The sequence below is a fragment of the Odontesthes bonariensis genome, chromosome 5 (assembly GCF_027942865.1).
Source record: "Odontesthes bonariensis isolate fOdoBon6 chromosome 5, fOdoBon6.hap1, whole genome shotgun sequence".
Classification (NCBI taxonomy): Eukaryota; Metazoa; Chordata; class Actinopteri; order Atheriniformes; family Atherinopsidae; genus Odontesthes; species Odontesthes bonariensis.
The window spans coordinates 37,536,368-37,562,527 of record NC_134510.1 but is presented as its reverse complement, the minus strand read 5'-3'; the positions used below and the strand labels follow the sequence as shown (position 1 = coordinate 37,562,527).

The 26,160-nt window shown below is 41.3% G+C and overlaps 1 protein-coding gene across 1 annotated transcript; it reads left to right on the top strand.

Moving 5' to 3' along the window:
- Positions 1-5: 5 nt before the first annotated feature.
- On the top strand, positions 6-25,356 carry LOC142380611 (asialoglycoprotein receptor 2-like). Its single transcript, XM_075466523.1, has 5 exons — positions 6-105; positions 17,384-17,557; positions 24,395-24,549; positions 24,646-24,761; positions 25,206-25,356. The coding sequence occupies exons 1-5, from the start codon at positions 6-8 to the stop codon at positions 25,354-25,356; spliced, it is 696 nt and encodes a 231-aa protein (XP_075322638.1).
- Positions 25,357-26,160: the final 804 nt, after the last annotated feature.

Sequence of the window (26,160 nt, the reverse complement as noted above, 5' to 3'; positions counted from 1 at the left end):
ACCAGATGGCAGTGTGCAAGGCACAGGGCAATGGCAGTGCCAAGCAGTCCAAGACAGAGGCTTTGGACGATCAATATGGAGTCGACAAGTGGAACAACTGGATGGGTATGACTAGCAGTTTAACCATTTATGACTTTTCCTAAATCCCTTTGGCTAGGCAGAATGAAAGGTAAAACGTTTTAAACTTATTAGTCCAGAATATTCTTCATTAAGACTGGTCTGGAGCTAGCATTGACGTAGATAGAATCAGAGTAGATAGAACCTAGAGAATCTTTGATAGATTCCGATTCAGGTTCTAGGTCAGTGGGAGAAAGCATTCTGACAACAGAATAGCTATTGATACTAGCGGAGCTGCCATGACTAGCGTCATTGATCATATGTTCTGAACATTTAGATAAAAAATATAACACAATGAACATCAGCTGCACTATGTTATAAGCTGCAGGTTTCAAAGCATGATAAAAAAAAATCGCGGGGTATACATTACATTACATTTTACCTTTCATTCTGCCTAGCCAAAGGGATTTAGGAAAAGTCATAAATGATTAAACTGCTAGTCATACCCATCCAGTTGTTCCACTTGTCGACTCCATATTGATCGTCCAAAGCCTCTGTCTTGGACTGCTTGGCACTGCCATTGCCCTGTGCCTTGCACACTGCCATCTGGTGGATGCTCCGTGAATAGAGGGCTGTTCACATTCAAATCGGCATGCATTTGTTTGTGCATCTTGCAGCACAGTAGGAGTGTGTCAAAATTACGCCATGGACACGAGAGCAAAAAATGGATCCACAAATGCAGACTGCCAGACTGCACACACAAAGTAAAGCATATTTATTTCAAAATCTCGAAAATATATTTACAAATGTATGTATATTTATATACATATATACATTTATTTGTGTGTCACATTTTTATATTTATATTACTTATATATACATTTATAAATTCGTTCATATTTATATTAATTTTTTTGACCCAAAATTTCCCCCATACCGTTACGACAGCGACGTGTTACTTTAGCGCCACATTCAACAACAAAACAGAACAAAACAAAATCTGGTAAAAGTAAGGAGAGAAGAAGAAAACAGCACCAAGAAGCTAACATGGAGAGCGGGGAGGCCACCGTGTTCATGGTCTGCATGATGGTGATATTAATCATCATTTTGACGGCTTGATTTCTTGGAAGTGCTTCCTGGCTCAAAGGGAATATTAGGTGAGCACGTGAGGAAGCATATGGTGCGTGTTTGTTTGATGCAGACGGATTAACTGGGTTTATGACTTGTTCAAGATGATCCCACACTGCTTCACTGGAAAAAAAAATGCCCCTCCAAAAATAAGTAAGAAAAACAACAAATACAAGACGTTTTTTTGCTTGAAATAAGCAAAAAAAAAATCTGCCAATGGAACTAATGAAAATTGGCTTGTCAAGATTTCTTGAAATAAGATGTGATATTTAGCACTTTTGAGATAAAAGTGATCTTGAAATTAGCTTAAAAACCTCTTCAGATGTAAAAGAAAGCTTGTTTATATGATATGTGACTCAAAACAATTTAAGACTTTTTCATTTAACAAGATATTCAAGATTTTGAAATGAGACAAATATACTTGGTAAGACTGATTTTTTTCCAGTCTTCTGTAACGTTTCTACGCTGTTAAAGAAGAAATGTCAGAACAACGGAGCTCACAGAATAATAACTGATCATCTGAAGCATGTGGATTAAATCTTTCTGAGTGAGAGACGGAGGAAAGAAAACTGGACTCATTTCTCTGTGTTGAAGCCGTTTTATTGAAGAAAGTCAAAAGGACAAATGTTTCCTGCTCTGAACATGAACTCTGGACTTTGTGGCTTTCAGTTTTCTCCCAGAGCAGACATCACAAGTCACATCTTCAGGTCCAGCATAGCAGTGATCAGCAGGAGCAGCTTGGAGTCCAGTCTTCTTCAGCTGCTCCACTAAATCAGCTAACATGGTGTTTTTCACCAGGACAGGCCTCGGTTTGAAAGTTTTCCTGCACTGAGGGCAGCTGTGTATCCCCTTCTGATCCTCTCAATCCCAGTGGGCTTTAACACAGTTCATGCAGTAGCTGTGTCCACAGGGAATAGTCACCGGATCCTTCAGCAGATCCAGGCAGATCGAACAAGAAATGCTTTCCAGCTGAACTCCTTTCTGCGCCATTTCTCCTCTCTGAGTGAGTTTCACTTCCTGAAAGCTGAAACTAGTCTGAGCTCTGATCGATAAATCATGTGTCGGTGAAGAGAACAGAACCGGTCGGTTCACCTGTGTTGGTTACACCCATCATGAGCTGCAGATCTGAAGAGGAGGGAACAAGGAAACATGTGGGCAGAGCGGAGCTGCTGTGGGTGACACTTCTTGTGTCCTTTGGCACAGCTCAGCCTTTTTTCCCTGTTTCCCTTCCTTAAGAACGGCTTCTTGACAGCCACCCTTCCATGGAGCCCATTTCTGATGAGACTTGGGCCAACAGCAGATGGATCAGCTGAAGGTCCAGATGCATCTCTCAGCTCCTGTGTCAGGTCTTTGCTGGATGTTTTCCTCTTTCTTAAGGACATCACTTTCAGATCCTGTTCATCTGCTGTAGATAGTTCTTTAGGCCTGACACTTCTTCTTTTGTCCTCCACTTGTCCAGTTTTCTCAAATGTTTTAAGGACACACAGCACACCATGCTGATTTAAGGTAAACACAAGAAACTTGTGCTAATGAAAAAAATGGACCAGACTCAGTGAATAATTCCCTATAATATAGATCAGTGAGCAGTGCTGACCAACATATCATTGGGGTCATCAGGTGGGATCCTCCTTTCATCAGCGTTTCATCTAGTTGGGCCAACGTCACCTTCAGGAGGCTAGAGAGTGACCACTGGCGTCCCAGAGTCACCCCCCCTAATGCCAGCCATCACTGCTCCTCACACCACAACTACCATCTTTTTTCTTTTTTTTTTTTTTCGCCACAACCACAAGCTACCCCAGCATCTCACCAACTGCACACGAGTCACAGCGGGGTGGGGATACAAACCCTGGTTCGGGTAGGGGGTAGAAATAGAAGAGGTAAAGATAAGTAGGAATGGGATTCAAACCCTGGTTCGGGTAGGGGGTAATGAAAGCATAGAGGGTGCCAGAGGTGGACGCAGGACAACTCACCTAAACAGTCCTATAATCACTAAAATTGCCAGCAGAAACAAAGCCATACATCTGAAGAGATGGGTTTTCAGCCTGCAGCGAAAGATGGGCAGCAACTCAGCTGTCCTGACATCATTCGGGAGATCGTTCCACCATCGGGGTGCCAGAACAGAGAAAAGCCGTGGCCGTGTCGATGGTGCGCAGGGACCGCTGAGGGACAGGGCAGCCAGAGCGAAGTGGTCGGGCGGGTTATGGGAGTGGATGATAGAACCAAGAGATGGTGTGTAGAGGGAGAAGAGAAGAGGAAACAAGACCGAACCTTGCGAAACCCCAGTGGTGAGCATACGTGGCTTCGACACAGACCCGGCACGTTCAAGAGTTTTGGACAGCAAGGGTAGAAGGGATACCGGTCTGTAATTCTTGATCTCTGAAGGGTCAAGAGCTGGTTTCTTTAGAAGAGGAGTGACTCTGGCAGTCATGAAAGCAGAAGGAAAATAGTCTGATGTCAAAGATGTGTTAATGAGGTGGGTCAGGTAAGGAAGAAGATCAGGTGCAGCAGAATGAAGGAGAGGGGAAGGGACTGGGTCAAGGGAACATGTGGTGGGGCGGCTGGATGTTACAAGGTGGAGAACCTCATTTGCAGAGAGGGGAGTGAAGTGGGACAGAGAGGGAGGTGAGGGAGAAGGTGGTAGGGAGGGAGGAGTGGGAGGGCGACAGGTGTGGGTGGTGTGGACAGCTGGGAGGTGAGGGAAGGAAGATCGGATATCGTTAACCTTCTTGTCAAAGAAGTCGGCGAAATCGTCAGGGAGGAGGGAGGAGGAGGGGAGAGGAGGTGGGGGCTGGAGGAGGGATGAGAAAGTTTGGAAGAGTTTTTTGGGGTTGGAAGCAGAAGTTTGAATTTTGTTGCAGAAGAAGGCAGCTTTAGCAGCAGAGAGAGAGGAGGAAAAAGTGTAGAGCAAGGACTGGAAGGTAAGAAAGTCTTCAGGAAGTTTACTTTTCCTCCATTTGCGCTCAGCCGCCCTCACGCTCTGCCTCTCAGTACGCACTGAGTCCGACAGCCATGGGGCAGGTGGAGCTGAGCGTGCAGGCCTGGAGGTGAGGGGACAGAGTTTGTCCAGAGAGGAGGACAGGGTGGAGAGAAGAAGATCAGTAGAAGTGTCAGGGGATAGAGGAGAAAAAGATTCAGGGGCAGGCAGAGCAGAGAGAACAGAAGAGGAGAAGTCAGTGGGGGAGAGAGAGCGGAGAGACGAGAAGATACCAAGTGGGTGGGGGAGGTCGAGAGGGAGAGGGTGGGACATGAAGTAGTGGTCAGAGAGATGAAGAGGAGTGACAGAGAGGTTGGCGCTAGAACAGTGTCTGGTCCAGGAGGTTGGCAGCCTTGTGGGTAGGAGGAGATGGGGAGAAAGCTCGGTCAAATGAGGAGAGAAAAGAAACAAGAGGGTGAAGCCGAGAAGGATGAGGCCGGAGCCATCATCAGGGAAGTGAGAGACAAGAGTGTCCAGCTCCTCCAGGAAGTCCCCAGTAGGCGATAAACTACAGAGATGGTGAGCTTGACCGGGTGAGAGACAGTGACAGCATGAAATTCAAAAGGAGGAGGGAGAGAATTGCGAGAGAGAACAAAGAGAGAATTTCCTGTTCCTGGAAATTAGCAGGCCAGTACCACCGCCTCGCCTCGGGCGTGGCAGTGTTTTCTGGGGTGATCCAGGTCACTGTCCATTTTTAAAACCCAGTTTTATTCCCTGGCTTTTAACCCAGCATGAGACTCTGTTTCTGTTATTGTTTTAACATTGTTCTTGTGTTTTATGCCTTATACTTCGTGTTGTTATTCATGTACGGCACTTTGTTTCAACCACGGCTGTTTTAAAGGGCTTTATAAATAACGTTGAGTTGAGTCTGTCAGAGCAAGAAAGTTAAGGGAGAGCATGGATGCATAGCCTGAGATAAACTCAGCCTTCTGCACAGCAGACTGGCAGTTCCACAGCCCCCCTGCCACCACTTGCTCAACACGAGTGGAGAGAGAAGGATGGATAAGGTTAGTGGGGTCCCGGCCTCTGGGTCTGACCCTGCGTCTGCATGGTTGCCGAGACCGAGAGGAAAGAACGGGAATGAAGCACATGGTTAGTTGAAAGATGGCACTTTACATGTGCCGTCCAGAAGGAGATCGTCCTTGAGGAGGTCAGACTTGAAGAAGTCGGGTGCCTTTGTTCTACAGCCTTCGCTTGAAAGCTGACGCTTCCAACAGGAGTTACTTTGTACTAGAGGCCTGCGCGGGACAGAATTTACAGTCCCGCGCCCGCCCGCTCCCGCAAAAAGATAGGATTTTTAGTCCCGCTCCCGCTCTCACCTGTCATATTTTGTCCCACTCCCGCCCGCAATTCCCACATGATACAGACGTTCGCGTCACGGAAGTTCTTGTCATTGGCTTGAGGAAAGAAACATGATCTTAGCTGGTCACACCACTGTCCGATCCTTCACGTGGGGCACACAGTGCAGGAGCGCATCAGATGGCACAAGCAGCTGAGGCTTTACAGCAATAAGCCCAACATACCTACCAAAGTCTACCGTGAATATTAAGAATAATACATTGTACATATGTTATATGCCACTCCTCACATTTCCATTCTAGGAAGTAAAAGTATATATTTTTAGTTAATATGATTTTAAACACAGCGTGATGGAGCCCCGCCCCCTACTTTGAGTGGATTTGAGCATAAATATCTAAGCCTACAGCTCACGTTACATTGATTTAAATGCAAACAAGTGGAATGAAAACAATATGTGTTATTAGTAACCCTACCTTTTCTAAACCCAGAATGTTGAAAATGTAACATGTAATCCAATTAGGCTATTATTTAAGTAGGTTAACCATGCCCTGCCCCTCGTCGTTGTGTAATGCGCATCTCCTGAATAAAAGGAGAGATGGATCGCGCTTTTGAACTTCATTTAGTTAGGCTTTATTTCTTCTCAGTTTCTCAGTTTCCTCTCACGTTTTTAGTTAGCGGGACTGCAGCTTATCACCGCTCCCGCACTGGGCACTCAAAATGTGTCCCGCGCCGCACTGCTTTGCGTTGGGTCCCGCGGGAGTGCAGGGCTCTAATTTGTACTGCTTCACTAATTGCTAATTGTCTGCCAGGACTGCAGACCCCTCCCACAGATTAACAGGCAATTGGCCTTTCTTAGCTGAAACTAGTTCCAAGTGTTGGGGGCTATTATCACACAGTGAAACTAACCAACAGCAAGCCTACTTAGCAGTCAAAGTAAAGCAAAATGCAGCCTGGTACGCAAGAAAAATATACTCACAATATACTGGATGAATTAAGTAGTTCACAGTCCCTCCAAAAGTTAAGGCTAGGGCTGGGCAACGATTAAAATTTTTAATCTAATTAATCACACGATTTCCCTGATTAATCACATTTGTGCGCAAAATCCAAAAATGAATCCAAAAGTAGCGTATAGCTTTTAGCATTTAGTTTTATTTTAAATGTGCTGCCATATGAATGAAAGTGCCATAACATTTGTTGTGCAAACACACTTTTAACATCAGCATCTTTCTGTAGTTTTTATGTAGAAGCCTCGCTCCACTGTCTGTTTCCTTGAATGACTTGCTGCTATCAGTTGTGTGTTTTGCCTTTAAGTGATATTTTAGACTGGAACTACTACGCTGAGAAGACAATTCAACGTGGCTGTAAATGCAGGAGTTTTTTTTAAATTTATTTTGAAATGCATGCTTTTATGTTGAAACAAGTAAAACAGGATGTAGCGCCGGTTAGCTCCGTGAGCTTCACACCTGTAGCGGTGATTCGTGGTGTTTGCTGTAACTGTTAATGTGATGAATTCAACAGACTTTTACAATAATAAAACCTGCGTTAATGCGCGATAAAATATTTATCGGCGTTAAATAATTAACAAGTTATCGCAATAATAACGAGTTAACGCGCCCAGCCTTAGTTAAGACACATACTTGGGTAAGACACTACCTGAGCTGACCAAATAACTTGGGTCTTGCAGACCCCTCCCACAGATTAACAGGCAATTGGCCTTTCTTGGCTGAAACTAGTTTCAAGTGGGGGCTATTATCACACAGTGAAACTAACCAACAGCAAGCCTACTTAGCAGTCAAAGTAAAGCAAAAAGCAGCCTGGTACGCAAGAAAAATATACTCACAATATACTGGATGAATTAAGTAGTTCACAGTCCCTCCAAAAGTTGAGACAAACACATGAATGCTGGATGAAGATGTCTCTTTTTAGGTGCTGGGTCAAGAACCAATCCTAAATAATTCATTTAATTTACCTGTTGTATTTTGCAAGTTTGGAAAAATATTTTAAAATTTTGATCTAATTTTTGTTTTTTTGATTGAAATTCAACCTGGAGAGACTCACACGGAGAGATAGGGAGACAATTGTAAAGTTTTATTAACGAGGTTTCTTTGGCGCTCGGGCCCTGGCTGCGGACATACAAGCTGTGAGCTTGAAGGTCCGGCATAGGGAGATAGATGCTGGATGTCATCCCCCCGGGACCCGAACCTGGTGGCGGAGTTGTACGAAGGAAGGAGATGCCGAGGACCTGGAGACAACGGGTGGAGATGGGGAGGTGGTGGGATGCAGCTGCTGGTGAACAGGGAGAGCCCAGGAAGGACAGCCTTATATCTGGACCTGGACGGTTGATGAGCGATTGGAGACAGCTGGTGAGTCTGCCATGTTGAATTTGCGGCTTCGCCTTCATAACACATAGAGACTGTTTTTGTAAGATTAAGGACTAATTGATTTTTGAAGAGCCACTGACTAACCTCAGCCATGCATGCTGATAAAACATCTGCAGCTTGCTCTGGTGTCTTTGCGGCTGCATAAAAAACTGCATCGTCTGCGTAAAGTTGGCAACAGGAAACCTGGGCAAATCAAAGGCAGATCATTTATATAGAGACTGAAAAGCAGTGGCCCTAGTATGGAGCCCTGAGGTATGCCCATTGAGATGTTTCTCTGAAAGGATTTGTCCTGGGCCACTCTCACACACTGCTCCCCATCCTGCAGGTAGGACGTGAACCACTGCATGGCCTCAAGGGAGATCTTAAATGTAGACATTTTGGCTAAAAGTAGGCTATGGCTGACTGTTTCAAATGCCTTTTTAAGATCAAGAAACACAGCTCCAACCACTTCACCCTTATCTAATGATTTTTTTTATGTTTTCAATGAAGCAGCAGTGGGCGATCTCAGTTGAATACCCTGCTCTAAAGCCAAACTGCTGTGGGTGGAGGAGTTGATTCTCCTCCAGGTGGTCAGTTAGTTGAGCTGCCACCACTTTTTCAATCATTTTTGACAGTACAGGTAAAATTGCTATCGGCCTATAATTGTGCATTGAGTCCTGCTCTCCTGATTTAAAAATTGGGACAATCACAGCTTTTTTATAATTTTTTTTTTACAAATTTACATTTTCTAATAGACAAATTGAAGATGTGTCAAAGGTTTAAAGGGACACTATGTAATTTCTTCCCCCATCTAGTGGTGCAATTTTATTTTGCAAAGTTGAATGAATTTGCTCTCTAGCGCCTCACGTTTTCAAATGTGCGCTGCAACTTCTTGAACTACGGCAAGCGGAATGTGTCAAGATTCAAGAAGCTATAGCTTCAGACTCAAGGTCCATACAAACAAAAATAAATCAAGACACACAGTACAAAGGATTATATAACACTGGTGTTGTGAACTCACGTGCACAACCTCGTCCACAGAGGGGGAGGGGTTTGGGGGGCGATTCGGAGCTTGTTAGAGGTTGGGGGAGGGACCTGAAAGTTGTATCAGTTCGAATTTTCCGACTTTAGACTGGGAATTTTGAAAACCTGCCGACTGCAGCTTTAAGGGTACAAGCGCTAACGGACCCTGGCAGTATCTCCAAAATTACCACACTAAAATCACATGCTTTGACACCAAACTTCTACAGTAGTACAAATATGGTCTGTACTCACCAAACGATGCATTTGGAAGTTTGAAAATAGTCCAGGAGTTTATTATTATCAACACAAGCCTGATAGCTTCTCTGCTGCTAAAGCTGCGTCAACGTATTTGTACTACTGTAGAAGTTTGGTGTCATGGCATGTGATTTTAGTGTGGTAATTTTGGAGATACTGCCAGGGTCCATTAGCGCTTGTACTAAGCTATTCGGGATAACTCAGTAACTCAGCTGATGTTCAGCCAATATCGGAAAAACTGCGGGTGGGCTACTTGGCTGGATGTCACGGTTCAAATGACCCCAGGGTGAATCTACTCCGAACTATCACTTTAAGATGCAGGGCTCTCAAGTCTCACGCAATGAGCGTGAAACCAAGGGCGAAACCATAGTGTAGATATTGAGGGGGTCCAAATTAGAACTGTAGACCATATTCCAGCGGGGGGGTCTGGGGGTCCTCCCCCAGAAGATTTTTTATTTCTTAGATGCCATTTCCTGCATTCTAGTGCATTTTAGGGTGACCTGTACAAATCCTAAACCCATGAAATATATACTGTATAGAACAGTAGATTTCAGCCCTTGGTCCAAATGTGAGCCCTTCCCAAAATATTTATATTGTAAATGTTGTACAATTTTTATATAGGTGTATTGATAAAGATGTGCTTGTATAGAACATAGTTTTTAATAAATGCAGTATAATGACCAATTAACAAGTTACAATTCAAAGCTCGTTTTTTATTGTATGTCAAGTAGCAAAACACAAATACAAAATGTGCAATTGTAAACTTATTCCATACTATTACACACACACACACAGATGGAACTGTGGTGCTTGGAGTGACAACCGGGATAGCCAACGAATTCGTTCAAACGAATCCGCAACTTGACATTCTGGGCTAAACCAAGTTCACAACGGGGGAAGGGGCTCGCAATGTTATTTCCCTTGATTGTTTGGTTGATTCGTTCTCGATTCCCACATTGAAAGTAAATCTGGAACAGCAAGGGACTGATCTAGGAAAGAAGGAGGACTTTTATATGTCACATACTAGACAAAATATTGGAGGGTGTAACGCCATGGACTATGTCACGAGTTTTAGGTCATGTTTTGGTTTATAGTTCATGTCTTAGTTTAGTTTTTTTTCTCATGTTTTAGGTTCAGGTCTTGTTTAGTTTTCATGTCACGCCACCCTCTCCTTCCCTGCCATCAGCCTCACGTCCCTCACCTGTGTTTTCCCCATCAGCTGCACTCAATCCCTAAATAAATTTAGTTTTTGAATCCAAGAAGTCTGCATCCGCATCCTCCCTTCACACCCACCTGACAGAAGAATCTGACCTAATTCAGGTGGGTGTGAAGGGAGGATGCGGATGCAGACTTCTTGGATTCAAAAACTAAATTTATTTTCTCAACAAAAGGTTTTAACAGAAAACGCGGCCGAGCCGGATATAAAAAAACTAGAGGAGACTATAAGAAAATAAACAAGACTGTGAAAAAACAAACAAAAGACTTGACTTGACTTTGACATGAATAAATACGTTGCTTACTATGGCCTGGAGCATCGATGACGGGAAGAATCTGACAAGGAGCATGAAAAGACCTGGGGACTAAATACTGTGGTGATTGATTAGGGATTGAGTGCAGCTGATGGGGAAAACACAGGTGAGGGACGTGAGGCTGATGGCAGGGAAGGAGAGGGTGGCGTGACATGAAAACTAAACAAGACCTGAACCTAAAACATGAGAAAAAAAAACTAAACTAAGACATGAACTATAAACCAAAACATGACCTAAAACTCGTGACATAGTCCATGGCGTTACGGAGGGGACAGATTGGTACTTTCCCAACATTGGGGGGGATGTGTCCCCCTCAATGTTTATGGTGGTTACGTCCCTGCGTGAAACACACGCATTTCAACAAGTTCACACGCCACACATGCCATTTCTCACGCTGAGAAATGATCAACTTCGTCGCACAGAAATTCTAATGGCCTATACTATAAACAAGTCAATGGCAGGTTACTGTGCGCTCGTACAGCTCAGAATAGCTCTGGTACAGCTGTCTTGATTTAGCAACCCATTGGCAAATCACAAAATAGAATTTCTCAGCCAATCAGAAAACAGAATTTCTGGCTAGGACTCAGAGACACCGACTTGTGTTGGAGATGCGATGCTGTGTGTGGTACTTACCTACACATGTTGTATTTATGCCCCACGGTTGACGTCTTATGGTCAAAATTATAATTTTTATTATTACAGTGATGGCCTCCTCTCTGGTACAGGGCCCAATGCTTTGTATGCTAAGCGTGTTACCAAGGGACGGTGGTCTGAATGCCCACCAGATCTCATGGTGCCGATTAGCACTCATTACTGGATGTAGAATAATACTACAACACTGGAAAACCAAGGGGGATATTTCCTTTAAGGAATGGATGGAGGAAATAGCCAAAGTCGCCTCTTATGAAAGACTGGGCTATAAGATGATAGGTAGATTAGATATCTATATGAAAATATGGGGCCCCTTCATGGCAGTGACCTGAAGAACTGAAGAGCTCCACCCTTACAAACAACTTAAAATACATTAAAACACAAAAATGTAGTGGTGTATACATATAAATATAATATGTTGTATCCTTGGATGTGTAAGATAGCTGGCATACTGTGTAACTTGCCGCGGTGACCTCCTGTTACTGAACTTACTATGTTTGAATTCAGAGAGATTTTTGGAGGTACCCACTCTCTAATGTTTCTGGAGTCGAGCTGAAGAATAGCTGCATAATGTATACACCATGGAGGATGCCCTACCTCTGAGCTGTTCCCTTTGACCGTCTTTTCTGTCATTGTCTTGTCTTGTGTAGTGTGTAGCCTGCTGTGGAAACTTTATATTTTATTTTATTTTCTGACATGAAATGCATTTAGCAGGCGGTGTTGTTGTATATATGTTTTCTGTTTCTGAAAATCAATAAAAAGAGAATTAAAAAAAAAGAAAACAGAATTTCTTGTTGCCGGGTGAGGTCTGAAATAGCTTTCAGCTGCAAGCACGCGTGCAGAAGTTGTAGACGAGCTGGAGGTGGAAGAGAACCGTCAGGATCATCAGCAGGTCATATCTTCATTTATTTGAATCTTTTATTAGTTACTATAGTTTTCCTACTCCTTGCAAAAGACCAATACCTGCCGATTAAAGTGTTCGTTGGAATAGTAGGCCTAAATATGCAGCACACACCCTTTGACATGAGCAACTTAATGAAAAATGAAAAATATGTAGGAGTGTAATTAGTCTTCCGTGGTTAATTTTTTTCAAAGGTGACTGGTATGAGCAGATTCCCAATAAGGCTATCTACAATTGCCAAACTGGTATTAGTTCTGCCACACTGAAATGCTGATGCAGAGAGGGTTTTTTCCATGGTGGGGCTCAATAAAACCAAGACCAGGAACACGTTGGCTCTGAATGGAACTCTGTCATCCATCATGACTGTGAAAATGGCTGACATAGAGCCACAGTGCTTTAAATGGGAGCCCCCAATATCAGTCATCAAGCATCAAAATCTGCCACAAACACTTACAACAACACTTTGCATACCTAAAACAATTTATTTTAAAATATAGCAGAATTTAGTGTAAAAGTGAAGATTTGTGATTTTGGTATAAATAAAACAATTTCAATGGGATACTGCAAGGGACCAGCCCCCCCCCCCCCCCCATGGGTTGCTAAATCAAGACAGCTGTACCAGAGCTATAGTTTCGAGCTGTACGAGTGCACAGTAACCTGCCATTGACTCGTTTATAGTATAGGCCATTAGAATTTCTGTGCGACAAAGTTGATCATTTCTCAGTGTGAGAAATGGCATGTGTGGCGTGTGAGCGTGTGAACTTGTTGAAATGCGTGTGTCTCACGCTCATTGCGTGAGACTTGAGAGCCCTGTGATAATATAGCTTGATAACAGAATTTAAAAACAGAAGTTCAACTGACTGAGACTTGAGTAACTTCCTTTATTTGCAGCAGTGCAGATACACCTCAGACGCACTTAGATCAGATAGCTTGTGTCAAATGTTGGTAATTTTTTAAGACTGCTGTTCAGTTTATGCAGTGTTGGAGGCAAAGTTTAACTTTTGTCCAGTCACAGAGTATCAGCAGGTACCGACACCAGGTTCTGTTTTTTCTTTAACTTTCCTCAGTTTCAGTGATGGATGAAGAAATCTACCAGTCAGTGGAGTACCAAAATGTTCCTTTAAAGAGTAAGTGACTCACTTTATTATATTTTTTTACAAAAAATTCTTATTATATTATATTATATTATATTATAATTATTATTAAATTATTTATTAATTATTATTATTATTATTTTTGCAGTAAAAATGTGAAGTTTCTGTATTATTAGTTAAGAAAAAATCAGTTTGCATCCCATTCCTGCTTTTCTTACCTCTTTTATTTCTTCCCCTACCCGAACCAGGGTTTGCATCCCAGTCCTGCTTTTCTTACCTCTTTTATTTCTTCCCCTACCCGAACCAGGGTTTGCATCCCCACCCCGCTGTGACTGGTGTGCAGTTGGTGAGAGGCTGGTTGGTTATCGCACTTACTCTAGCACTAGTTTTGCTCTTAGCTGTTTGGTATTAGAAGGAAATGCACTTATGATTTCTTGTGACCTGAAGTTCTTTTGCCTACCGATGTTGAACGCACTTATTGTAAGTCGCTTTGGTTAAAAGCGTCTGCAAAATGACCGTAATGTAATGTAATGTAATGTAAAGTTAATAGGTTCGAGGTGCATTACCTATCAAGAGTGTTCCTGGTTTCAGCTCTTATTCACGGTATATTTCATGAAGCATATTGTAAAGTATTCCTGATTGTTGGGCGTTTTTTACGACGATGAGATCTATGAAAGCTCTGTTTTGAATAATTAAAGATCTGTCTTTAGTCTTTGGGATATGAGGACCCAGCCGCGGTACCCGTATATTACATCAGGTCTTATTGGGCTGTTTTTCAGTGCAAACACGCATTGCAACTGTAAACTTTTCATGTTGATGATGTCTGAGTTTCCTTATTACACGCAGATAATAAAGCAGCTGCACACTCTCACAACCATCTGTTGCTGTTGGTTTTGGGGATATCGTGCGCCCTCCTGGTGGCAAGCATCACCGTTATCATCCGCAGTGAGTTCCTTCATGAAGCCATTTATTCTGGGACTATATATTTAATTTAACCCAGCGTTGTAGGCCTTTTCAATGAAGGGTTCTGCCAAAAAAATATGTTGTCGTTAACCTGCTGTTGTGTGTAATTAACGCACACCAAAAGCATGAATTCAAACAGAAAGCTGACATTGGGGATCAGCTGAGAGTTGCAGCTAAAACAGCGTTTACAACACAATATCTTTACCTGTAAAAACAATACAGGTGGGGGTAAATGGACTGCACTTTAATTTAATTTATTTATAACTTATTTAGGATGGCTTTTAATACCCAGTAGTATGATGACACTCAGTGTTGTATAAAATACTGAAATCTCACACTCAAGTAAAAGCATAGGTACCCCTCCAAAATATGACTTTGGTAAAAGTCCAAGTGACTGACTGAAATGTTACTTGAGTTAAAGTCTTAAAGTATCCGAAACGTCTTGTACTTAAGTATGAGAATTACTGTAAAAATAGATGTACTTAAGTAATGTAATGAAAAGTATAAGTAAAAAGTAAACATTTTTTATATTTTGGTAAACTTTGAAGGTCAAATACACTTAAAATCTACACACAACCAAGTGCAAATACATGCCCAGTAATATTGTTGTAATGTTTTAAATGCTTGAACGCAGTTTTTCTAGAGAATATAATTGTTTTGTATATGGGATTATCGTCCATCGACTCTTTTGGGCTTTCACATGCGCGAGCCTACAACCAGCCGGTGAGTTACATGCTGTTTATAAAGTTGTTTTGTAACGTCCCCATGCCAGTAATGTGAGAACCATGCATATGGTTTTGATGGTAAGGCTTGTGACTTTATTGTCGGATGGGTTATAAAGTGGTGTGACGTTTCTGCAGTGTGCGAGTTGTTGTTTTACGTGGAAGGGTTAGCGCTTGCCCCTTAGCCACCACGTATTAGCCTCGCATGACATGCTGTGCGGACAGAGCGATCTCCACACAGGGAGCGCAGATTTGCACCTCTCTGTGTCCTACTATCAGTATTTGACAACCTCTAGCAATGGAAACGCGCTTCAAATGCCCCGGAGTTCCCCTTTAAGTTTTTCTTCTTCAAGTAAGGTCAGTGCTGAAAATGAGGCGTACATTACACCATTAAGAAAAAAATTAAACAAAAGAGGCTGCTACTGTTATTGCCATCATTATAAACAAAATTTAAAGAAAAAAATAGGAAAAAACTGAAGCTTATCTGGTATCTGAAGAGGGAGTCCAGTTTGAAACCCCTTTTGTAAACCTTTCTAAAAAATAAATAAAATAACTCGGTACAGAAAATGCGGCCAACATCACCAAGAAAAAAAGCTGTTACGATTACTGTACTTCACAAGCTATAGGAGGTGCACACACAACCGCTCATTATACAAAAGATAAAAATAACTGGGAGGGAACTGCAGCTTATCTGGCATCTGAAGAGGAAGACCTTTTTTGTAAAACTACCTCAAAACCTAAAAAGGAGAGTTTCTGTAAGATAGAATTTCCACGTCTGTGGGCAGGCATAACATGCATGGGGTCAAAACACTGTTGCTTTTATTTTCTCTCTCTCTTTTTTTGTAACGAGTAACTACACCAAACAATGAAAATGTATTGGAGTAAAAGTATGCAATTAAGTTCAGAGATGTATAGTAACGAAGTAGAACTACTTCACTACTCTACTTAAGTACTAAAATGCTGTATCTGTACTCTACTGGAGTATTATTTTTTTCTCCTACTTCCACTTTTACTTCAGTACATATTTTCAATGAGTTTCGTACTTTTACTTCGATACATTTTTCACGTGCTGCATCGTTAGTCGTTATTATAAACATGTTAGGAATCACTCCAAACCCCACAGTCACTCTAGTGTGAAGTGATGGGAGATGCTTTAAAGGGGGAAGGGACATGCTTGCCAATACATATTCTTTTGTTCAAAAGAGTTAAGCTCAATGTTTTAACGTTCTCTTGTACATTCCGCTGTACTGCTGTTACAGCCAAACATTTTAAACAATATAAACAATTTGATTTTCAAACTTTCGACTGATTTCTTTAATAAATACACTACACAATACTTTTACTTTCAGTACTTGAGTAGTAATTTTAAAAATAAACTACTTGGAATACTTAAGTACAAAACATGTTTAATACTTTAGTACTTCCACTTAAGTACGGTGCTTAAAGAGCACTTCTACTTCTACTCAAGTCTGAATCGCTAGTACTTTATACATGTATGATTAAGTTCGGAAATATAGTGAAGTAAAAGTGAAAGTTGTCAAAAAATTTTAAACTCGAGGAAAGTACAAAGTATTCCAAAATATACTTAAGTACAGTAGTGAAGTATTTTTACTTCGTTACTATACAACACTGATGACACTTTTATCTTATTTTATCTTATTGGATTTTGTTGTATTTTATTGCTTTCACTGTTCTTTTATTGTTTTTATTTGTTTTTACTTGTTCTTCTCTTTATTTATTACCTGCTGAAAAGCACTTTGGTACACCGTAAGGATTGTCTGTAAAGGGCTGTAGAAATAAAGTACATTTACATTTTACTTATTCATACACATTCATACACCGTTGGAGGCAGGGCCAGATTAACACTTTGCTTTACCCTGCGCAACAGTATTCAAGGGCCCCATGATCACCATAATCTGGTAAAATACAGAAAAATGACAGTAATATACAGTAAATATACTCAATACTTCAATAACTGACTGTCATCAAGTGCATTTTGATGTAAAGATGTGCAAATGCTCATAGAACTACAAATGCACCACTATGTCCTCTTGTCAAGGCCACTCACTCACATATGATGCTATTTGAACAAGCAACCTGTTGATTGGCGTCACCTTTGACCCCGCCTCATACGGGCCGACCAATGGAAGAGGGTCACAGGAAGCCAGGGGCAGAGATTCTGTTTAACATAAATCCACAAAGAGCTCTTTTAACCACTAACCTAACTAGCGGTAAAAGCTCAGAAGGGTTGCTTAGTAAGCAAAATATAGGTCCATAGTTTTAACTGTTAGCAACAAGCCATTTTTATTTCCGTTATTTCAAACACACACACTGTCTTTTAGCCTGCACTGCTTCTAAAATGAGCACTATGTAGTGAGAAAGAGATGGAAACATTAACGGCTGACGGATGTCTTCTCTTCTTCATAGTCAGTGTGGTAATGTACAAACAGGATGCAGACCTCAGCGAGCTGATGGCAAAGATAAGAGTCCTGAAGAATCAGACTGAGGAGCTGAGCAGAGACAGAGACGACCTCAACTGGACGCTGGGAGTCATCCTGAAGTTCGACAACTTTCCAGTGAAGGACTTCTGCCCGGATAAAAGTGAGTACTGGACACTGATCACTTAGTCATAGTCATAGGCTGTGTTCGAAACCGCCTACTACATACTTCCATACTGCATACTCATCGATTAACTTACCTTGCATTGGCTATACAGTTGTGGATGATGATCACGGAGATGAGCAAGGAGATTTGACGTATTGCCACCTTTAGCGGAAACTTTTTTCCTGCATGCTCTGCAGACAGGATAACCATCTTCTATCAACTGTCCCCCGGCATTCTTATAAAAACCAAAATATGCCCATACTTTGGATTTAGTCCTCTTAGAGGGCTGATAAATGCACGTTGTAGGCTGCGCAGTGAGCATGCGCGACAAATTAAGAACTCGGATTAGGCTGGGAAGGATTAAACTCACGGTTTTCATACCGTGTTATTAACCGTGATATTAATGATATTTGAAATGAACGCGGTAATTATTATCGTCAACACTTTTTATCGTGGTTTACCGTCATAACGGTAACCGTTACATCCCTAATGCATGCCCAACATTTCAGAGAATCTAGTATGCATCCGGGAACTTAAAAAAAGTTAAAGTTAGTAGGAGTAGTAGGAGTAGTAGGCGGTTTCGAACACAACCAGTGTTCCAAAGAGTACTGGACACTGATCACTTAGTCGTAGTCATAGTTTATTTATAGAGCACATTTAAAACAACCTCAGTCGACCAAAGTGCTGTACAGAAGCAAAAGCATAATAAAAATAATCACTACAACACTACAACTAGAAATACAACACAAGGGTTACTAATCATTCAATACAACACAAATTCAAATTAAAAGTGAAAATAAAACAGAGTAAGAGGGATACAAAGAAAGCGAGAGAGACAGAGACTTCACAATTTGAGCTTTTGCCACTGCTGGTATTATTTCCCAACATTACAAAAAGAGATGGTCAACAGTTCAGTCAATCTTTGGTGAAGTGAAAGTGAAGTGAAATTTATTCATATAGCAGTTTTCAGCAGCAAGGCGATCCAAAGTGCTTTACAACACAGAAACAACAGGTACAGAAATACAAAAACATCAAAAAATCAAACACAGAAATACAGATACAGAACATCAATCAGGTAATTTAGCTAACAGTAGGATTGGTATAACTATAACAGGTAATTTGAGTAAACTAACAAAAGCTAACAAACATGGATAAACTTTCCTCTAAGAGGAGGCATTTAAAAATATAGCTAATAACAGAACGGTTGATATAATGAATGATAACAAATCTTTACTATACTAAGTACAAAGCCGTTCGGTGGTCTATAAATTTAATGGGAGTATTTCACAATCTATTATTTAACTTGGATAAAAAACTTTCATCTGAGAGGAAATATTAAGGTTTATACAGTGATAATAGGTCTTAATAGACCATTTGAATATGACTAAGTTTTCCTCCTGGTGAAGCATGTCATCTGTATCAGCCTTTTTTTTTCTACTCTTCTGACAAGAAACTTATTGTTCCTAATATAACCCGAATCAAAAGAAAGCTGGGATACTGTGTAAATAAATCAGAATACACTGGGGGGGCATTAGTTGCCTATGGAACTGGAAACTTGCAAATCTGGAGAGGCTCCATCGATGCTGAAAGGTAGAAGAAGGGATTCAGAGCAACATCTGCTCCCTTCTTCAGGGAAGGCCTTGCACATTTCAGCAGGATGAAGTTAAACCACATCCTGCTTCGTGGTAGAAGAGTCTGGGTGCTGGTCTGACCTGAAAACATTTCAAATACAACAAAGAAGAACCAGGACTGCTGAGCAGCTGGAATCTCAAAGGTCCAGCAGCTGGTCTCCTCAGTTCCAGATGTTCCCAGATGTTGTTAAAAGAAGAGGGGATTCTGCACAGTGTCCTGTGGCCTTTTCCAGATGAGCTAACATTATCCATGAAATAGCAGAGTGTCTCACTTCCAACATCTGAAACGCTTTCTATGTTCAATTGTGTTTACTTACATTTCTGCACAATGTTGCTTTATTTTTTTAAATTTTTGCACAAAAAAAGGTGCACAGACACATAGTGAGCATCATATATCTCCACTAAAGACTTCAGAAAGCAACGGGCATCTAAACGGGCAAAATAAATACATGGCTCAACAGATTCAGGTGTTTTATGTGTCAGGACAAAGTAAGACAATCATGTGGTTCTCCAGAGGTCTTACAATGGGGCAAATACAACACATAACAGTGTCATTATCTATTTAACTAAAACTAACTGCTGATGAATAACACTTCAAACTGATGGATCACTTTCACATCTCTGTAGAATCGCTTGTGCAAAGTGAAATTACATCAAAGCCACTTCGCTGTGTGTACTGTACGGGTCAAATGTCTCGCTTCATTAATCTCACAGGAAATTAAAAAGAAAAAGTCAAACATCAGAGGTGGCAAAAGAACTCATATTCTGTACTTAAGTAGAAGTACAGATACATGTGCAAAGAAAATACTCTGGTAAAAGTAGAAGCACCGATTCAACTCCTTCACTCAAGTAAAAGTAAGAAAGTAAAGGCTCTGAAAGGTAATTTATTTTAGCCGTTAATGAAACACATCCTTTGATAATTTTGTTAAAACGAAAACAGTTCAGACAAAATAATCAAGATTGAACTGACCAGAGGTACTGCATCTGGATAACAGCTTTGGTACTCTGAATACTAGTTTATACTTGTATACTCATTAATACTTGTTTTCTCTTTCCACTGCAGCACAACCAAACTGTAATCAGTAATACTTATGACCAGAGGTCCGTTTCACGTAGCAGGTTTAGTGAAAACTCTGAGTTTGTTAACCCTGAAATGAGGGAAACTCTGAGTTTTCCGTTTCACAAAGGGAGGTAACTCAACCCCGAGAAAGAGGGGTAACTCTAGCCTGTTTCACAAAGAGAGGTAACTTAACCTCACGGTCAGTTACCGTAGTAACAGACTCTCTGAACCTAACCTGGTCAGGACCAGGTTTTATTCAAGAAACCTCGAGTTTCTTTCTGTCTCCGCCCTCTTTCAGCCACACACGCCATTTGATTTCCTCATTCATTCATTTAGCAGAGCGAGTTCTTCTACTTCTAGAAGTCCATTAGGCACAGTAGGAGGCGACTTTTTTCACCAACATGTCCTTTTGACAACGATCCCGTGGATGAAGGTGCAGCATTAATGCGCAGAGAAATAAATATTCGTCGGAGATGGTTATCAGACCGCGCATAGATTTTTGCATTACAGACAATTATCTTTTTGAGCGGCACCATCAGAATGTGTTGGGACAAAAGAAAAAAAAAGACATAAAAGACAAATAAATATTTGTATGAATAGGCTTAAAAAAGATATATAGGCCTATTATATTTTATAAAGGCACTCGTGTCTTGGGGGTGGATTCCCTCCGGGGATTCCCTCAGCCACTGCCCTCCCGTTAGAGGTGGTGGCCACCACCCGTTTTATGGGCATCTGCCTTCTTTCTGTTGGCTCAGTAGAAGTCTGTGTTAGTTTAAATAGGCATAAGTATTTAACAGAACATGATATAGATGATGACTCTAAATTGTCCTTCTGAGTGAGTGTGAGTGTGCATGGTTGTTTGTCTCGTTTGTCTCTATGTGGCCCTGTGATGGACTGGCGGCCTGTCCAGGGTGTACCCCGCCTCTTCCCCATAGGGCTTGGGCACACGCGTTGCATTCTGGGATATGGTCGCCATATTGGAGGCACAATCTCGTAAACAAACCCTGAGGCAAGACGGAGATCAAGGACCAAACAGTGAGAGAAAAGCGAGAGAAAAGCATGTTAAAATGGAAGAAAGGATGTGGGATATACCGGGATACATTACAGAAGGAAGCCAGAGATCGGTACATACAGAAGATTGGCGTTATAAACGGACTGGACCCTTATGAAATACCGAGGAAGGAATGGATTGTCGACGAAGATTTACTGCCTAAATTCACCCTTTCGGACATAATTGCGTATATAGTATGTGGTGTCAGTGCTTATACTTTGCAACAGTTTCAATTCTAATGACACTTTACACTTTTGTCATGTTACTCTACTTGTAAATAAATAATGAAACACACACACTTGGCTGTATCTCAAAGCATATTTATTTCAGACGACTTCAACTTTGCACAACACTCCTGCTCATGGTGGTCAGAGTACAACATACAGACACAATCTTGTCAAAGAATGTTTTGTCTTCACCTTCGCATGGCAAAACTATGTTGATAGGTACTTTTGCTGACAAAAAGGTGTATTGTTTCTGACAGTTCCAATCGCCCTTTCCATGTGAATTTGGAGATGGGCAATTTTCCTTGTATTTTCCACATTAAATTAAGATTAAGATTTATTGTCATGTATACATGCATACACACGAAATTTGTCCTCCGCTTTTAACCCATTGAGACATCCCTTGCTTCCAACTGACAGTGTCCTCTTGTGAAGGCGGGGATCTTTACCTCAGCACACAAAAGTCTGTAACTTACCAGAATGAAAATGCAGAGAACACACTCTCATCGACACCGGGATTGAGTGGAAAGTTATGCTTGGTTGTCTTACAGCAGCGATCCATGCTAGTCGACGACGCTTTGTTATCTCGGACACTTGGTCTCCGTGGGTGTGCCTCCAAGCAGGAAACCGGTAAAAAGATAAACCATTTACGATTTCCCCCCCATTCCTGTCACGGCTTACGCTATTGCACCCCACGACAGAGCAACGTGCGACCATAGTGGCAAAGACAATAAGTAAAATAGATAAACCAACGAAGAAAGTTCCGAGACCAGGCGGGAGTACGTCTGCGCGCAGTGGAAAACAATGTAAACAAAACAGTTCTGAGCCTCCAGTATGGCCGCCGCTCACGTAGTGACGTCACGTGCCCGAGCCCTATTGACCGCTGGGATAGGCTCCAGCCCCCCCGCGACCCGACTGACAGATTCAGCGGTGTATAGATAATGGATGGATGGATGATATAGATGAGAAGACATAGTTTATGTGTGTGAAAACAGCATTATGTTGGGAATAAAATAACTGCACAGTCAAATAGCCACTTAATATTTACTTTACAGTGTAAAACATGATCAAAATGAGGTACCTCCATGCCGAGGTCTCACCTGTTTGAACAATGTTTTTATATTTCATCTTAAACTGCTGCCAAGAGCGCTTCTCCCCCGCGGGATTGCACCTAAATTAAATAAATGAATGGGTTACCATTCAAGCAGTTTCCCTGTAATTTTATTGGGATTGCAAAGGACTACATTTAAACTTACACTTTTGCTGCTGCAGCGGTGTTGCACTTATTTCTAAAAACGTATTGAAACTCGCCGTATGAGCGCATTAAGATTTCCAATTCGAGGTTGGTGAAAAACGTAGCCCCTCCTCTTCCCCGTTGCCAAGGTGACTCGTCGAATCGGGGCTCCATTGATGCTGGCTTTTTAAAGTTGTGGTGCACGCGCTAAACTCAAGGTGAACTTACTCAGAGTTGATTAACCTCACTCAAATCAGCGTTTCTGGAACCGAAAACTCAGAGTTTTCTATCTCAGAGTAGATCAACTCAGAGATCAGGAATAGACTCAGAGTTGGTTGAACCTGCTTTGTGAAACGGACCCCAGGAAGCCATATTGGATGTTTAAACTCTTAATAACAATAGACCAATGTTATTTGGTCTGTAGTCGGGTCGCCAGCAGCTCGTGGTTTTTCGGTTTTCTTTAAATAGGGCTATGGATGGGGAATGTCTCGCGTCTCTGAATCTTCTGAAGCGTCGCCGTCGGCAACCCTCCCCGCTTCGCTTCCTTGCTGTTGCTGCTACAGCACAAGTTCTCAGTTCTCTCTCTACCAGAACGCTGCTGCTGGAGTTTTAACCCGGACTAAGAGATCTGAACACATCACAGCAGCTTTAAAATCTTTACTCTGGCTTCCAGTCAGTCACAGAATAGATTTTAAAAGCCTGCTGATGGTTTACATCTGTGATCTGTTCAGAGAATATAAACCCAGCAGAGCTCTTAGATCCAAGGACTCAGGTCAGCTGGTCCAGTCCAGAGTCCAGACTAAACATGGAGAAGCAGCATTTAGCTGTTATGCTGCAAACAAGTGGAACAAACTGCCAGTGGAGATTAAACTTTCACCAGATGGAGACATTTTTAAATCCAGGTTAAAGACATTTCTGTTCTCATGTGTCTATGCATGAAATCTGCACGATATCTTTGAACTTATCTGGACTGTTGCTTGTTTTTAAATTCATTTAAATGATTTTATTTATTTCTCTTTATATTATTTTATGTATTTTAATGCTTCTTCCACTCCCTGCTGCAATGCTTTTATTTTATATGAAGCACTTTGAACTGTTTTGTACATGAAATGTGCTCCAAATAAATTTCATCCTGCGGTTACCTGTCCCACTCTTCTTCTCCATCTTTCCCTCTCTAGTTCTTTTTTTTGGGGGGGGGCTTTTGTGCCTTTAATGGATAGGACAGTTCAGAGAGACAGGAAGCAGGGGGCAGAGAGAGGGGGAACAACATGCAGCAAAAGGCCGTCCGATGCGGGACTTGAACCGGGGCCAGCTGCAGCGAGGACTGTAGCCTCTGTACATGGGGCGCCTGCTCAGCCCACTACGCCACGGACCACCCGTCTCTCTAGTTCTTTTACGTTGTATTGTCATCTGTGGAGATTATTTTTAAAGCAAAAGTAACGAGCCTGTTTTCACAATGTAAGGAGTAGAAAGTACATATTTTTGTGTATAAATGTAGGGAGTAAAAAGTCATCAGAAAAATAAATACTCAAGGAAAGTACAGGTACCTGAAAAATCTAAGTATTTGTACTCTGTTACTTGTCAGCTCTGTCAAACATAAACTTGTTCCGTCTCTGCTTCCTTCATGAAAACAGAGTGTCAGCCGTGTCCAAAAGGCTGGATTCTGCACCAGAAAAAGTGCTACCTGTTCTATAACGAAGCCTTAAATTGGAAGACGTGGAACAAAAGCCGAGAACACTGCAAACGAACTGAAGCGGATCTGGTTGTTATCGATAATCTCCAGGAACAGGTTGGCTGGAACATCAAAGTTACCACATTAACAAAAAGCATTTAAAAAAAAAAACGCGACAGAATTTCTGATCATCTGCAACTTTCTGACTTCCAGGAATTCATCAGTGAGCACATCGAGTTTTACTATGACATATTTCATGGATACTGGATCGGGTTGAATGAGCGAGACGACAGCTGGTTCTGGGTTGATGGACGCAACGACACACTCGGGTAAGAAAAGCCTTTTATTTCCCAGGCAGTAATTGAATGTTCTCAGCCCAGCGAGTCTACAATATGTCTTACTCAGTCATTTACATATCACTTATTTTTAATAAAGAAAACTCAACTGCCATCAAGAAACCTGCTTCGAGCTTGAATATGAGCCAGTTTAAACCAGAACTGTAAAAAACCTTACATGTCAAATGTTTTCAAATCTTTACTTCTTTATTTTTAGCTTAAAGCTTAAAAAATAACATGAACAAAAATAACAAAACGCGCAAAGACTGGCAAAGGTTGAAACAGCAGATTGGGAACATCTGTCTGAGTCGGGATCATGTGTCAGCTGCTCATCATTATCTTCATTTGTCACGCTTTACTTCCGCAGTGTAATTAGCTGCTCTTTAATTAGTATGATTGTTCCAGGGTGATCTGACGCTCACGCTTTGCTTTTTGAAGGTACTGGATGAAAGACTCTGGTTTGGTTTTGGGTTCAGTTGCCCTGATGATGCCTCAGAGGAATCTCACAGAGAGCTGGGTAAAAGCACACCCTGGATTTATGAGCAAATTCATCTGTGAGAACGATAAGGTCCTGATGAGGCCCAATTAGTCACCGCTGTGTTAGTATTTCATGTATCAATGCTGTTTAGATTACACAGAATTTACAGTGTGATCATTGTTTTATTGCCCGTTTTTCTGCTGTGATTTGATGAAAAGAAGTTTGGAAATTAAAGGGAAACAAATTAGATATTTATTAAGTGTCTTTCTGGATGTAAATGCCATGTTATCAGGATGGATTTAAATGAATTTAAATGACATGTATGACAGAAAACAGGGGGAACGGTGGGTAACGCTTTTCTCCGTTCGTTCATGGGCACATTTCTTCTTGTTCAATCCTCATTTCCACTCAGTATCACAAATAGAGTGTAGCTATGATACAAATAAAATAAAATTAAATACTTTTAACGACGTATACTTTGATCATGTAGTGGATTTTCTTTTTTATATTCTGTAGTCTGTGAATAAAATAAAAAGTGAATTTGCTATGTATGAATTGTAAGTATAAATACAAGTGTGAATGTGTATTAAATATAAATAAAATAATGAATCTTAAAAAAATCAACCTATACACACTATAATATTAACTTAAACATGACTCCAACAACCGTAAACAAAGTTTTTGCCCATGTTACCTTCTTGTTCAATCCTCATTTCCACTGAGAATTTCCCAAAATCCCTCTTTCCATACGGTTTTAGACCATACCCACAATAGACAGCAGAGGGCGCTTATCCCACATTTAGCTGGATTTATCCACACTATTTTAACTATGGCTGTGTTCGAAACCGCATACTTCTCCTACTTCTCCTACTACTCATACTAACTTTTTGAGTTAGTATGCAAGTTTGAGTAAGC

Bases quoted from the DNA above. Each gene is read 5' to 3' on its own strand.
- LOC142380611 (XM_075466523.1), top strand. From the start codon at position 6: ATGGCAGTGTGCAAGGCACAGGGCAATGGCAGTGCCAAGCAGTCCAAG. The intron at 106-17,383 runs GTATGACTAGCA...TCTTCTTCATAG, and splicing joins CAAGTGGAACAACTGGATGG to TCAGTGTGGTAATGTACAAA. The intron at 24,550-24,645 runs GTTGGCTGGAAC...TCTGACTTCCAG, and splicing joins TCGATAATCTCCAGGAACAG to GAATTCATCAGTGAGCACAT.